The 16,063-nt window shown below is 44.8% G+C and overlaps 2 protein-coding genes and 1 pseudogene across 7 annotated transcripts in view; 1 reads left to right on the top strand and 2 right to left on the bottom strand.

Moving 5' to 3' along the window:
- Positions 1-7,075, bottom strand: part of ZNF114 (zinc finger protein 114) — a 25,130-nt gene extending 18,055 nt beyond the window's left edge. The window contains exon 1 of the mRNA XM_087853388.1: positions 6,953-7,075. Coding sequence (XP_087709514.1) covers positions 6,953-7,075 — 123 coding nt within the window. The remainder of the gene's footprint in view (positions 1-6,952) is intronic.
- CARD8 (caspase recruitment domain family member 8) overlaps positions 2,166-16,063 on the top strand; it is a 26,278-nt gene continuing 12,380 nt past the window's right edge. For 2 of the 6 annotated variants that reach the window (XM_087870951.1, XM_087870953.1), the window contains exons 1-6: positions 2,166-2,275; positions 3,944-4,127; positions 7,357-7,479; positions 8,651-8,773; positions 10,150-10,293; positions 14,145-14,200. In XM_087870951.1, coding sequence (XP_087727077.1) covers positions 7,436-7,479; positions 8,651-8,773; positions 10,150-10,293; positions 14,145-14,200 — 367 coding nt within the window. In that variant the 5' untranslated portion in view covers positions 2,166-2,275; positions 3,944-4,127; positions 7,357-7,435. Of the gene's footprint in view, positions 2,276-3,647; positions 3,711-3,943; positions 4,128-7,356; positions 7,480-8,650; positions 8,774-10,149; positions 10,294-13,220; positions 14,201-16,063 lie in introns of those variants that run through there. The other 4 variants (XM_087870952.1, XM_045772280.2, XM_045772279.2 and 1 more) reach the window with 4 other exon arrangements.
- LOC123776344 (density-regulated protein pseudogene) lies at positions 12,630-13,469 on the bottom strand (annotated as a pseudogene).

Here is a 16,063-nt window from a genome sequence, read left to right as displayed (position 1 = left end):
ATGGTGGGTGAAGAGATTACTTAAAAATGAAATCTTGGGAAAAAAAAAAGGATTGGGTTGAATTATAGGACACCCAGCCGATGACCCAAGAGCTGCTTGTTGGTGTCCCCCACCACGCACGTCAGAATTGGTACCAGAACCAAGTTAAGGGGAGAATCCACTTCCTTGCCTTTCCCAACGTCTAGAGGCTGTTGGATTCCTTGGTTATGGCTCCTTCCTCCATCTTGAAAGGTCATCTTTCAACCATTGCTTTCACTGCCCCGTCCTTGACCGACACTCCCTCTTCCCTCTTTCATTGATACACACCCTTGCGATCACACGGCGTCCACTCAGCGAATGCAGGATAACCTTCCATCTCAAAGTGTTCAGCTTAATCATTTCTGCCACATCCCTTTTACCACGCGCGGGAACAAATCCACGGGTTTGGGGGATTAGGGCAAGGGCATCTCTGGAGGGCCATTATTCTGTCTACCATAACAAGGAAATGATCTCCAGAGACATTTCTAGTAAATGATGTTACTTAAGTTTACATCAAGATCGAGAAAGCCAGGATCGAAGAAACAAGCCGGGAATGTGAGTCGGAGAAAAGCTGTGGCCTGTGGATCGGAACTTCACAGGGAGAGAGAAAATCGGGACCGCGTGCGAAAGCAAAGGCAACATTGTCTTGATGAATCCGATGATGCGATGGACGTGTGTATCTTCCAAGTGTGGAAAGCATTTATCTGACTTCACAGAAGGAAAAACCAACAGAGACAGGGGAGTAGCTAAAAGGCAAAGCAGAGTGTGCGTTTGAAAAATTCTCCTGGGTAATCCTGTCTACACAAACTCTGGGGGAAGGCAGCTGCTCGAACATCGTTTTTTTTTAAAAAGATTTTATTTTTATTTATTTGACAGAGATAGAGACAGCCAGCGAGAGAGGGAACACAAGCAGGGGGAGAGGGAGAGGAAGAAGCAGGCTCACAGCAGAGGAGCCTGATGTGGGGCTCGATCCCATGACGCCGGGACCACGCCCTGAGCCGAAGGCAGACGCTTAACGACTGCGCCACCCAGGCGCCCCCACATGTGGCTATTTAAATTTAAATTAATTAGGGATTCCTGGCTGGCTCTGTCCGTAGAGCATGGGACTATCGATCTCGGGGTTATGAGTTTGAGCCCCACACTGGGTGTAGAGACTACTTAAAAATAAAATCTTAAAAAAAAGTTTTTTTTTCACATTTTAAAAAACATTTTTAAAAATTAAAGTAAAAAGAAATACATTTAAATGAATTTAAACTCGGGGCGCCTGGGTGGCTCAGTCGGTGATGCATCCAACTCTTGATTTCAGCTCAGGTTGTGATCTCAGGGTTGTGGGATTGAACTCCGAGGTGGCCTCCCCGCTCAGCTGGGAGTCTGCTTGAGATTCTCTCTCCCCCCTCCCTTTGCCCCTCCCCCTCACTTGGATGGGGTGCTCGCTCTCTCTCTCTAATAAATAAATAAATAAATAAATCTTTAAATGAATTTAAACTCAAGTTTCTCAGTTGTACTAGTCACATTTCAAGTGCCCAATAGTGACAAAGGTGGCTCGTGGCTTCCGCGCTGGACAGCACAGATATGGCACGTTTTCTTTTCTTCCTTTTCTTTGTTCTTAAGGAATTATTTATTTATTTGAGAGGCGGAGAGAGCGAGCATGCAGGAGCGGGGCGAGGGGCAGAGGGTGAGGAGAAGCAGACCTCCCACTGAGGGGGGAGCCTGATTCAGGACTTGATCCCAGAACCCCAGCATCATGACCTGAGCCCAAGGCAGACGCTTAATGACTGAGCCACCCAGGCGCCCCTTATAGAAACATTTAAATTTGAGTATCAGTGGGGTGCCTGTCTGGCTCTGCCGGTAGAGCGCGCATGCTTGACCTCCAAGTTGTGAGTTCGAGCCCCACCTTGGGTGTAGTGATTACTTAAAAACAAAATCTTAAAAAACAAAATAAAATTGGGGCGCCTGGGTGGCTCAGTCATTAGGGGTCTGCATTCGGCTCAGGTCATGATCCCAGGGTCCCGGGATCGAGCCCCACATCGTGCTCCCTGCTCTGCGGGAAGCCTGCTTCTCCTTCTCTCTGCTACTCCCCCTGGTTGTGTTTCTTCATTTAAGAAGGGGAGGTCCCTACTTAACTGACTTAGCCTCGTCCCCTTCGCTTTCGGGTTCTCCTTCCCCAGATGAACAGAACCGAGAACAGCCTGGGGATGGCCGAGCCACCAGCTCTGCCTTCTCCATTCTAGATCCAGGGGAAACCAAGATTCCATTGGTAAGTGCCGCCTGAAAAGAGCGGTGGTGTGGCCTTAGGGGAGGGAGGGACAGACGGGAGTAGTTTTAGCAGCAGATTGTCTACTTCTAAACTCCTTTGGAAATCAGCCACACAGGGGAAGTGGGTTTTCGTGACCTCCAGAAGCCAAGGTCATTGTGGGTAGATCTGAGCCAGCCAGAGCTGGCATGCCAGCCAGAAGAAAGCAAAATTTAACTCACTTTTGCAGAATTTATAATATCCTCACACAAACCTTTCTTTTCAATGGAGTAGACCCTGTGCACAATAAGCTACTTTAAAGAAGACAGAGGCTGTACGGGGAGCTCCCTCTGGAAGGCATCGAGCCCCCCAGCGGCAGCTGCTGTCCAGAAACTGGACTTAATCCTCCTGCACTATTCATCGATTTCTTTTTTTTTTTTTTAAGATTTTATTTATTTATTCGACAGAGATAGAGACAGCCAGCGAGAGAGGGAACACAAGCAGGGGGAGTGGGAGAGGAAGAAGCAGGCTCATAGTGGAGGAGCCTGACGTGGGGCTCGATCCCAGAACGCCGGGATCATGCCCTGAGTCGAAGGCAGACGCTTAACCGCTGTGCCACCCAGGCGCCCCTTTCTTTGTTTTTTTTTATTTTGTTTTGTTTTAAGTAGACTCCACGTTCAACGTGGGGCTTGAACTCCTACTGACGGAGCCAGCCTCGCACCCTAATTAGTTCCCGTTAATTGCTTTATCAGGTTAATGTGGTGATGGCGTTATGACTGATGTATCCATTCTTTTTTTTTTTCAAGATTTTATTTATTTATTTGACAGAGAGAGAGACAGCCAGTGAGAGAGGGAACACAAGCAGAGGGAGTGGGAGAGGAAGAAGCAGGCTCCCAGTGGAGCAGGGAGCCCGATGCGGGGCTTGATCCCAGGACCCCAGGATCACGCCCTGAGCTGAAGGCAGATGCTTAAGGACTGAGCCACCCAGGCGCCCCAGGATGATAATTATCTAAGAAGACCCCCTCAGAATAAACCCAGGCCCGCCCTAGCCAAGGAGATGCTGACTCTCCCTCTCCCTCTCCCTCACTGCTTGTCCCAATAAGTACTCGGGCTTCTCCCTCATTTCCGGGTTAGTGGCTATGATTGGAACCCACTGTCTCTGGTTAGTCTACCTCAGGCCGGGGACTTTACAGAATATTCCCGAACAGCGGCCAAAAGTCCCTTTGTTTCGGGCACATTCCCTGTCTTCTCCGGCCTGGAATGGACTGCCTAATTTCACTTTGGGGGAAAAACAAATTAGCATAAGCCTGCGGCTGCTCATCTTCCTGAGCTGACAAGGTTTAGGACCGGAAACCTTCTTTTTCTGCCTCCTCCCGCCTCCTCTTCCTGTTTCTGCGCCATCTTGGGTGCAGCTGGCCTGTGGACACCGTTCACTTCAGATTTCCCACCAGTGTCTCAGGTAAAAATCAACAATGGGAAACAAACTGATTGGCTTCTAAAAAAGAACCCCAGTGGATATAATTTGGTATCTTAACTAATTTAAGTTTGTTGGTTTAATTAAAATAAACATAGGTCTTGAAAGTTATCAACATTAAATGTGGAAACTTTTATTCTACCAATATTTCCTGAAGGTCAAATAAGCTCATGATCTCTTGTTGCAGTATTTATTTATTATTTTATTATTTTTTTTAGGTTTTATTTATTTATGTGACAGAGAGACAGCCAGCGAGAGAGGGAACACAAGCAGGGGGAGTGGGAGAGGAAGAAGCAGGCTCCCAGTGGAGGAGCCCGATGTGGGGCTCGATCCCGGAACGCCAGGATCACGCCCTGAGCCGAAGGCAGACGCTTAACGACTGCGCCACCCAGGCGCCCCGTGGTTTGTTTTTAAAGATTTTATTTATTTTATTGACAGAGAGAGAGCAGGGGGAGCAGCAGGCAAAGGGAGAGAGAAGTTGGCTTCTCACCGAACAGGGAGCCTGATGTGGGATTCAGTGTGGGACTCGATCCGAGGACCCTGGGATCATGACCCGAGCCGAAGGAAGGCACTTAACCGACTGAGCCACCCAGGCGTCCCGGAAAAAAATTTCAGATGAGGTCAGGATGGACTAAGATTGAAATGAATGGATTTTAAAGCTACACCGGTAAAAGATTGAAATTCTGCTTTCTCTCTGTTCAAAAGACAAGTTTTCCTAAATTGTTGGTCTACTCTTGATGAGAAAATGTAAACAAGGTTGTTCCCTCTTTTCTTTATCTGCCCAGGAAAACCACTTTCTCTATTTTGTCTTTTCAGGTCTTTGATCACTTAGTTAAAACTTCTCAGAATTAAAGGATCTCAGTTTTGCTAACAACTATATGACCCTACATATTGAATCTTATTGTCATTTGGTCCAATAAATAATTAAGTTTTGGGTTTTATAATGATCTGTAATCCTACTTAGGCTTCCGTCTTTATCACTTGCTGAGGTTTTTAACAATCTTCTCCAAGATTTAAATTACAAATGAAGTCTTTTGGACCAATGAGGCTTTTTATTTGGTGTGTTAAGTTGCCTGGAAAGCACCGGCAAACAAATGATAAGCCTTTGGTTATGTTGTCTGGGTAAATGTTCTAGCTAGTCTAGAGATGATATGCGATTCCTAAATTTTTAATATGTTTTGGTAATAAGGTCATCGCTTAATATTCTAATTATTTAAATGTTACATGTCCCGGGCGCCTGGGTGGCTCAGTTGTTAAGCGTCTGCCTTTGGCTCAGGTCGTGATCCCAGGGTCCTGGGATGGAGTCCTTCGTGGGCTCCCTGCTCAGCGGGGAGTCTGCTTCTCCCTCCGACCCTCCTCCCTCTCATGCTCTCTCTCTATCTCATTCTCTCTCTCTCAAATAAATAAAATCTTAGAAAAAAAAAAAAGAGAGCACTGAGGTTGACTTCATGAACCATGGAGGCATAAAGCCCGTTGGAAGTGTTGGCCTGATAACCTTGCTTCTGAAGTTCCCAGCGGCCTCTCCAGGTGGGTAAAGAATGTCACTTCCTGGCAGGTGCAGGAACCTCAGGATACTTTGGGGACCTCATGAAGAGGAATTCACCCAAATCTATAGGTATTACAGGCGTGTCTGATGGCAAGTACTTGGCTTGGCTTCTGGCCTGGAGAGGCTACTAAGAGTTCAACCTAGAGATTCCTTATAAAACTTCCAGCAAAGCAAATTTTAAAAGATCTGTACAGCCAATTGCTCTTCTTGCTGAGCTAACCTAAATTATTCAACCAAGTTTGTTAAAATTGGACTTGTTTTGCAAACAAATTGGTCTTGATTTGGTGGTCTCTAAAAATGAGGATTATTATAGAGAGAAATTATGTTTCAATAACCCTCTTTTGTGGTTGCTGAATCCTAGTTCTGATTGTCTTTAAAAGTCGTTTGCCTAAGTTAGCCAGCTTGAGCTAAACTTCGGAGTAATTGACACAATAGCTTTGGCTGCCTCTTTGGTGGGTCTCCAAGGACTTATGGTAGAACAACACACGAAATAAGCAAAACAGCATTTTTTTAAAAAAGATTTTATTTATTTATTCGACAGAGAGAGAGACAGCCAGTGAGAGAGGGAACACAAGCAGGGGGAGTGGGAGAGGAAGAAGCAGGCTCCCAGCGGAGGAGCCCGATGCGGGGCTCGATCCCAGGACTCCGGGATCACGCCCTGAGCCGAAGGCAGATGCTTAAGGACTGAGCCACCCAGGCGCCCCAGCAAAATAGCATGTTTACTCAGCAGGACTCTAGATGATTCTTCCCAGGCGCTAGATGCACTTAACGAAAAAGACCACAAACTTCCTGCTCGAGGTTTCAATAAAAGACCGGACCTAAAAGCCCTCAGTGGCAACCCACTTGGGACCCTTCTCACTCTAGAGAGCTTTTTCTTTCCTTTCTGCTCTTGCCTTCAATTCATAAGCTTTCACTGCAGTCCACCCTTTTGTGTCTGCGAGATTCATTCTTCGACTCTGTCAGACAAGAACCCTGCGATCCTGAAACATTACTGTTGTAGTGAACCTTGCCCTTATAAGACAGTGAACTTAATCAGTACATGTTGTGTGGGTTCTGACTGCAGCACTGGCCTGCCTCTCCCCATGTCTCTCCCTCTGCTCGGCCTCCCTAGTTCCTGAGGCACAACAATGTTGAAATTGAGCTCATTGATACCCCGACAATGGTCTCTCAGTGTGAAAGCGAAAGGAAGAGTCACTTATATCTTTCACTTTAAATCAAAAGCTGGAAATGATGAAGCTTAGTGAGGAAGGAATGTCGAAAGCTGAGACAGGCCAAAAGAAGGCCTCTTGTGCCCATTATCTAAGTTGTGAATGCAATGGAAAGTTCTCGAAGGAAATGAAAAGTGCTATTCCAGGAAACACACGATTGATAAGAAAGAGAAACAGCCTTACTGATGCTGTGGAGAAAGTTTAATGGTCTGGGTGGAGGATCAAAGCAGCCCCAGCATTCCCTTGAGTCAAACCCTCATCCAGAGCCAGGCCCTGACTCTCCTCAATTCTCTGGAGGCCGAGAGACATGTGGGGGGTTGCAGAGGACAAGTCTGAAGCTAGCAGACTTTGGTTCGTGAGATTTAAGGAACAAAGTCGACTCCATAGCTTATAAGTTTCGAGGTGGTGTGGGGGAAATGAAGCTGTTCTTCCTTCCCGTTTTGTGTATTTTTTCTCCAGTTTTTTTGTCCCACTGTGTTGGTGCAAATTCTTCTGTGGACTCCAGATGTCTCCCAGAGCTGTTTTTGTTTGTGGATGGCTGTGTCATTCTTGATTTTCATGAGGGGCATGGAGGCTGGGGTCTCCTCTACCGCCATCTTGGTGATATCCCTTCTCTGATCTGGGAGTTATTTCTGTATCTTCTGTATTTGCACATAGACAGTTTTATATAAAATAAAATAACATAATTTTTAAAGTTCCTAATCTTTTCTGGGTCTCTCTCCCAAGTGCCTTGCTTTACTGGAAACAATTCAACTGATGAATTTTGTTTTGAATGGACAATAAGCGACTTTGGTTAGCGTGTGGAAATATAACAGCTAACATTTTACCTGGAAGTTCTTCCAACTTCCTTGAATACAATTTTCATTTCTTTTCTCAGGGTTAATAGAGACATAGCAGGGGATAAACACAGCGGCTGATAAACGGAAAAAGATACATTTAAGGACAAGATCCAGGAGATGTCCTCTGACAGAGTCAGGAGTAGTTCTCTGACATGGAGACGGTATGTATACTACCCTTCGAGGGCTCTTGACGGCTTTGATTCCTGTGTAGCTCATTATTGTTCCACTAAATACTGAGTATTATGGGCTTTATTGTTTTGTTTTTTTTCCTTTAAAAAAAGGCTCTGCTTACATTTTTACTTATTCATGCATCTCGTCATACCAGAAGGGGAAAACCTGCCTGGGCACCCAGATGTTTTACTTTGACTTTTTCTCTCCAAGGTGGGGTAATATAACCTTGACTCTGTGTACAATCCCCACACGCTAGGGCACATGGAGGTCACTGAAGTGAGTTATTTTCTCTGGGAACCTAATGTTTTCTAGCTTGGGTACTGAGTCATATTACCTTTTTATAATTAATCATCACATGGATTTGTGTTATATCCTTATTTAAAAGTCAGAAAATGGATAATTAACTCAGAGAGTGAAGCCACAATTTTGACATGAATGTAAGTTCCAAGAAATGGCGGTGCCAGCCTGTGGATTCTTGCTCTTTGGTTTCCATTGGTCACCACAAACTCGCACTAAATCAAGAGATATTTCTTTGAGGGAAGTATAATTCATCTAGTGTCGTGCAACTTTATAAATGTTCCCTCCTGTTGATAGCACAGCAGTCAGGAACTTCTCACACCCCCTACGTTACTAGTGCGCCATATGTGTTTTTTTTTTTTAAAGATTTTATTTATTTACTTGACAGAGAGAGACAGCCAGCGAGAGAGGGAACACAAGCAGGGGGAGTGGGAGAGGAAGAAGCAGGCTCCCAGCGGAGGAGCCCATGTGGGGCTCGATCCCAGGACCCTGGGATCACGCCTTGAATTAAAGGCAGACGCTTAACGACTGAGCCACCCAGGCGCCCCCTAGTACGCCATACGGTTATACAAGTTATATACGCATCTATAGTCCGTCTTACCAGGTGTTACATATATATGTGTGAACATGAAGGTTGGGGATCAAATGAGGCTTCCTCCTGAGATGCCATCACTGTCTGCTGAGTGTAGACAGAGGAAGAGTTAACACCGTGAAATAAGTGGATCCCAGGGTAGACGTCAGACAGCGCGTCTCTAAGACGGAACATCTGATTTGTGTTACTTGCACTACATCACAGTGAAGAGACCCTCCCACCATCAAGTTCCTTGCACATAATGAAATTACAACTCCCTTGTGTTTCCCCAGGCTGTGTGGGTGCTGCTGGTGGGCAAGCAGAGTGAAACGGTCCTCAGAGCCCATTGACTCATCAGGTCAAACGTTGATGGTCCCTTTCTCTTCTCGGGGCACAAGCTGTCTAACGTCTGATAGGTAAGGGACATATAAACAGTAAGGAAAAATGGGAGACTTTGGATCTTGTCCTCTGCCTCACAGAGATTCATGAACAGCAAAGACATTTAGATTATTTGCATAAAAATCAGCCTATTTCTTGTTTTTCATCATTATCACTTTTTATTTTCAGATAGTTTAAAACTCACGCGAAGTAGCAAAAAAGTACTGAAGTGACAAAAATGTACACGCAACCCAGCTTCCCCTAATGATAATATCTTTGATAACAATAGTCATTGTCAAAACCGGGCAATTGACATTGACTCAGCACTATTAACTCAGATACAGACTTTGATCAAGGTAATACTTGACAGGCTAGAAAATATTGCTGATGAACAGAAGAATTCCTCAGTCTTGCTTTGTCTATCCACCCCTTCTTAAAGATCCACTTTATTTGGTAGAACCAATGCGAGATACTCCAATGCCCGTCTCTAGTCAACTGGACTGTAATAGGTGATAAAGGTCAGAGCTATCAATAAAATTCTTGCCATGATAGACAGATTTCATATCCAGAGTGTCTAATATGGAAACCATTGGCCATTTGTGGTGTTTGGGCACTTGAAATATGACTAGTTCAAATGAGGAGCTGATTTTCAAATTTAATTACTTAAAATTTAAGTTTAAATAGGCATGCATGGCTAGTGGCTATCATATCAGATAGTGCAGATCTTGGCCCAAAGGAACTCCCTTGTTCCTAACCCTCAATCTTGATCCTAGCCAGCCGAGGGAGACCAGAGCCCAGCTCTCAAGTGTGAAGAAGAAGAAAGCACCTAACATAGGGCTTTCCTGTTCCATATCTGGATGAGGATCCCCCGTGGAAGAAGGAAATAAGCCTGATATCCATCATTTCCTTAGCATTCTCATGTGTCCCTCACCATGTGGAGGCAAGAGGCAGAAGAGGAGCACTACTACTACCTGGGTTCTTACAGCACATACATAATCTCACTGATGTCCGGGAATTTCGATCGATCACATTAGGGTCCCATTCTCTTGGGCACCAATGATGGATGAACGCAGAACATAAGCTAGGAATCTTCTCTTCTCCCCAAAATTCTCAACAAGGTCACTTAGGTCAACAGCCTGTTCTGAAACAAAACCTTACAGCAAGTACTAGGTGCTGAGAATCCGCTGAGTTCTGCTTCCCTGGGATGGAGAGAGCAATGTTGAGTGGGACATAGAGACTCAGTTGAATATGTTATAACAAGGGGCGAGATGGAGTCATGGGGGTTTGAGAGTAGATTTCCCTGAAGACAAAGCGTGGGGTCTAGGGCTTTTAACATAAAGTCATGCTACAGAGATTGTCCTGCCACCAGTCGTCGCTGCTGTATTCATTACACAACTTCCCTTCTGCTTTCCAGTGGGTATTGCAGTACTTTTAAGACGTCGTCGGAAGTAAGCTCCCGGCTTTGGTTTTCCCCAGAATATGAAGAAACGGTAACAGTAGAGCCCCCACAGTACATCATTGCTCCTGGACCTCGGTCCGGTAAAGAAGCTGTTTCCAAGTAAGGGGAATGATGACATGGGGAAAGCTGATGGTAGTATTGGATTCTGTTCCTCGATATCACAGGGACACATGAGGATCAGGGGATTAGGGTCATTTATACAGGAATCGGGGTGATAATGAATGAGCTTATCCAGTCTTACCAACAAACCCAGAAATTTCTGAAAGAGGCCAACCACCTCTTCTTCCAGGAAGGCATCTTAAGAAGCTGTACCCAAAAAGGCAGTAACTGGTGCAAAGATCCTTGTGTCATTGGCTGAGCTGGGAATCAACCCAAGTAACCAACTCAGTGCTCTGGGCACCTGCCTGCTCTTGAGGCTGAAGGATGGGGTGGGGTCCCTGAAGTGGTGTGTTGGAAATACTCAGCACCCCAGTTCCCCAGGGGAAGGGGGAGAGCCTTTATTTGTACCGTTTGCCAATTTCTGTGGGGTGACTCATTCCATCATGGTGGATTTCAAACGACCAACATGATGTCCCTGAACATGGCGTTGGAAATAGATATGCAGTATCCCACCATTACAGAGTATTTTCACCACACAGATACCATAGATGTAAGTAACTTCAAGTGGGCAGCGTATAGAGGTGCCTGACTGGCTGAGTCAGTGGAGCAAGCAACTCTTGACCTTGGGACCCTGAGTTCGAGCCCCACTTGGGTGTAGAGATTACAAAAATAAATAAATAAACAAACTAAAAAAAAAGCACAGAGTATAGTAAGACATAGTAAAATAGTTAGAAATTAATAAATTTTTAGTATTCATTACCTTTGTTAGATAAGTCTATTTAAATGAAAATATTATATAATTTAATTTTTTATAATAACCACATTTAACAACCTAGCCACAAAGTTCCTGGAAAATTTAACAATCAGATCCCACCATCTCGGATGAGCTGGCTCCCACTCACGAGTGGCTTCCTCCCACCTCCTAAATGCAACCCCAGCCACCCACTGGCACCCAGCATGCACAAGCACCATAAGAGAACAGAAGGCGGTGTATTACCCTCAGTGCTTTGCATGGGGCTGACATAATCCGTGACTGATTTTGTAGCCTCAGACGTAGCGCCAGGACTTAGGAGGGCAGGTCAAGGTTGTCTCGCATGCTTGCCCAAAATCCTTTTGAGAAAAGAGCTACAGTTTCTTTCTTTAACTCCAGTTCTCCAAATACTTGTTCCTTTTAGCCTTAGTCTATGTATCAATTTCTCTGTGAGTCCCTTTCATGTGGATGTGAATAGACATATCAAGGAATATGTAAGGAATCCGGGGATCAAGGATGACAGGTATAGAGCAAGAAATGAAGAGAATCTAAGAAATGTCACTGAAATTAGATGACATTTCATGATCCCATGGCATCAGTCATGCAGTAACTACTGTACCCACAGAAATCAGTGCTTTGTTCCTCTTTCATCACACCCCTTCTTAGGAGCTAGGACTCTTGTCCTTTGATTCCCCTGGTCTGCATTCATTCCACATTTCCAACTCCCAGAGACAGAGATTGGATTGAGGTGGTTGTCTTCATCCAGAAAATACCACCTGCCTTAGGGGCAGATTTCTCACAACCAGGTGCTGGCTTTGTGAACCACTAGGTCACGCTATAGATCATGGTTTTCAACTTTGGCTGAATATTGGAATCATTTGGAAGCTTTAAAAGTAATGATGCTGAGGTCCTACCTCTAGCCCCTGATTTAATGGGTCTGGGAGGTGACCCGTGTATTGGGGTATTTTTAAAGCTTCCCAGGTGCAGTCAAGTTTGGGGACGACTGCTATGTGGGCATGTACTCCACCCATGAGTCAATGACTAATTCAGTGTTGTTGTTTTTTTTAAGATTTTATTTATTTATTAGACAGAGAGAGACAGCCAGCCAGAGAGGGAACACAAGCAGGGGGAGTGGAGAGGAAGAAGCAGGCTCCTAGCGGAAGAGCCCGACGTGGGGCTCGATCCCAGAACGCTGGCATCACGCCCTGAGCCCAAGGCAGACGCTTAACGACTGCACCACCCAGGCGCCCCTAATTCAGTGTTTTTATTCCAACAGTCATAGGACACCATCAGAGCCATTTTAATTAATTAATTAACTAATTGATTAATTTATACCAAATGACCCCAAATGTTTATTTGACTAAATTCTATTTCATGCATAAGCACGGCAGCCTCCCCTGTTTGTTAGGTTTGGCAGTTAAAAAAAACCCCAAGCAGTCTCATCCAGAACAGTGCAAATGCCAAGGGTAAGGGTAGTCTACAGTTTGACTGTAGGATAAATATATATATTTTTAAAAGGCCTCCCTCCCTCTGGCCATATCAACTCTTATTTCCAATCATTAAATATAGACACATTTTCCAAAAATCAGTTCTTTGCTTCTCCAAGATCTTCAATGCCATCATCATCTATGTCAGGTGATTTTTCCTGAATGACATCAAGTATGTCACCTATAAAGTCTCCCTGGATGGTGATTTCATCCTCTCCTGTTACTGAGGCACCACAGGAGAATTTTTGAGCAAAAAGAAAAAAAAATCTCTATTTGTTTTTTGAAAAAATTCTTTAGCTTTTATTTATTTATTTGTGTGTGTGAGAAAGAGAGAGCACAAGTGGGTGAGGGGCAGAGGGAGAGAGAATCTCAAGCAGACTCCGAGGTGATGGTGGAGCCGGACTTGGGGCTCGATCTCACAACCCTGAGATCATGACCTGAGCCGAAATTGAGTCTGACAGGCAATGGACTGAACCACCCAGGTGCCCCTCTCTGTGCTTCTTTGGGATCAATTTCAAGAGTCGCAAGGCCACACACTCCTGTTACATATTTCTTTTTCCACTCTGGGGATTTTGGCGATACCAACCTTTTGTGGTATTGTCTTCTTTTTTTAATTTTATTTCATCCCTTCCACCTCTCTTCTGCTTTTTCTTCTCTTCCTCTTCCCCTGCTGTGCCTTGACCCTCACTAGGTCCAGCTTCTTGTTTCTGTGAATTTTCTGCGGTAAGATTTGCAAACTCATTTGGAACATTCTTCTCGAACCACTGTTGGCATTTAGCCACATGGGGCATATATATTCACAGTACTCTGTTGGTTATGAACGGACTCCACGGTAAAGGACTCAGAGTGGGTAGCATGCATCTAACTTGCCCTCCGGTATTGCCCCTCAGACCTCCTTTGCCATCATACCCACCGGATTCAGAAATACCAGCAATCATCTCCCAAACCCAGATGGTCACACAACCCCGTGTTGCCTCCGCTCCTGCTACTATCACCAGCTGAAGGGACACCTTCCCAATCAGAAAAATTTAAATAAAAGAAGTTAGGTATGGACACTAGTATAACAGGAGAAGAGGTAGAATGGTCAAGACACATTTGGTCTGAGAGATCCCCTTAGTTCTAATCTCCATATATCTGGTTAACAAATCTCTCTTTATCGAAGTCATCTCTCTTTTGAGAGTCTATTGGAACTGTCAGTAGAACTTTCTGTGATGATGGAGATGTTCTCTTCTGCATTAGCCAATACGGTAGCCATTTGCCACATGTAGGTATAAGCAGTTGAAATGTGGATAGTACAGTTGAGGAGCTGAAATTTAATTTAATTTAATTTAACTTAATTTAATTGAATGTTTAAATGGCCCCTCCTGGCTAGTGGCCATTGTTTGGATAAAACAGGTCTAGCTTGTAATCACATCCCCCTTATTATTTTTTACTTTTTTGGGTGAACTGATTCTTTTTTTACTTTTAAGATTTTATTTTTAAGTAGTCTGCACACCCAACATGGGCTCAAACTCATGACCCCAAGATCAAGAGCCACATGCTCCACTGACTGAGCCAGTCAGGCACCCATTGTGAACTGATTTCTAATACTTTCCTTATTTTTGAAACTCAAGGGCCCCAGACAGTACCGAAACAGAAGAGCAGGAATCTTCACAGACACAAGAATCAGGTAATTGGGGGCACCTGGGTGGCACAGCGGTTAAGCGTCTGCCTTCGGCACAGGGCGTGATCCCGGCGTTCTGGGATCGAGCCCCAGATCAGGCTCCTCTGCTATGAGCCTGCTTCTTCCTCTCCCACCCCCCCTGCTTGTGTTCCCTCTGTCGCTGGCTGTCTCTCTCTCTGTCAAATAAATAAATAAAATCTTAAAAAAAAAAAGAATCAGGTAATTGGCTAATATAGAGATGAAGCCAGGGGCGTGTAGTGGGCTGATGGAAAAGACCTGTGGTTTTACCTGGAGGAGACAGTCTTGAAGTCCTTTGTGGTGGTGATGATCAAAAGCAATTTTTCTTACGTCTAACACCATCCTCCCTACAACTTAAATGGGAATGTGAAGTCCTTGTAATCTTGATATAATGTCTGGAATGGATTCCATATTCCAAACCCTCTATTAGGGACATTAAACACAGTCTTTTTTTATTATCCATGAAAACTCTATGAGTGGATGGTACAGACTATTTCAAAGACAAATAAAGCAAACTGAGAGGTGAGAAATCTTCCAGGTAGGAGGGGAGGTGTGACAGCAGTGGATTGTGTTTGGGTTCATTAAAAGGGGCCTGTTTTCTTTTACCCTTATCCATGGTAAGACTTCAAAAAATAAGCAATGTGTGATTAAGGGTCTCGAGGCTTTGTGACATTTGTACTCTGACTGGCTTTGGGCTGGGACACATTCCTATTGCTTGAGTCTACTAGGGTTGCCATAACAAAATACCCCAGACTAGGGCCCTTCAACAACATATGTTACTTTTCTCATCGTTCTGGAGGCTAGAAGTCTCAGATCAAGGTGCTGGCAGATTTGGTCTCTGGTGAAGGCTCTGGTCCTGGCTTGTAGATGGCCACCTTCTCCCTGGGCCTCACATGGCGTTTCCTCTGTGTATCCAGAAAGAGAGACAGACAGAAAGATCTGGTATCTCTTCCTCTTCATATAAGGACACAAGGACACCAGTCCTATTGGATTAAGAGTTCTTTCTTATGACCTCATTTCACCTCTAGGACTTTCTTATGGGCTCCATCTACAAATTCAGCTCCTATACCAGCCCAATGCTTTGTGTTGGGTTGGGAAAATTAACCCAGCTTGACTGTCCTAGACCCTGTCCTTACTTGCTTCACTAAGTGCTCATGGTTGGAAACCATCCCACTGGGTGTGAAGTAGTTTGAAAGCCACGTGAGATTGAAGGAGAGCAGGGCACTGGTGTTGGCTGTACCCTGATGCTCAGCCCAGCTCCTGTGCTTACCAGCCACGTGGTCACAAGGTGAGTTCATCTGTATTCACATGAACAGCTGACATTGTGTGCTATTTTGTCTAGGTACCACACAGCCTGGTACCAAAATACAGAGCACTTTTACCTAAGAGAAGAAAAGCTGAGAAAGGTTAAGGAACCATTTGAGACTTTGTATTTTTCCTGTGAAAATCCCTACTCTCTGCAAAATGAGATTCCATCATATATAAATTTTGATAAACCGATTTTGTCAGAGCACAGTATATCAGAGACTTCTGTCGTCCAGGATAGAGGTATTTGTTCTATGCAAATCATCCTCGCCTAGAGTCTGAACGGTGGGAATGAAATCCAGCAGCACATGTGCGGAGGGTCTCCAGGTTGTGCTGGGAAGGCTCTCCCAGGGGGATGATGGAAACGCTCGGGGAACAGGTCTGGGGTGCCTCTGGTTGGATCCTGGCCAACACTAGGGTGAACGGCTGTGCCTTTGCCTCTTCAACTTTCATGCTGTTCCTTTTATGGGCTTGCCTTCCCTCACCGGCATCTGGTATTAGCTGCTTCTTGGGACCATGTAGAAATTTAGATGCCATGGTTCCTGC

The sequence above is a fragment of the Ursus americanus genome, chromosome 21 (genome assembly GCF_024610735.1).
Source record: "Ursus americanus isolate L20-20 chromosome 21, mUrsAme1.1.p, whole genome shotgun sequence".
Classification (NCBI taxonomy): domain Eukaryota; kingdom Metazoa; phylum Chordata; class Mammalia; order Carnivora; family Ursidae; genus Ursus; species Ursus americanus.
The sequence above is the reverse complement of the archived record's forward strand: the minus strand, read 5'-3'. Positions and strand labels throughout refer to the sequence as shown.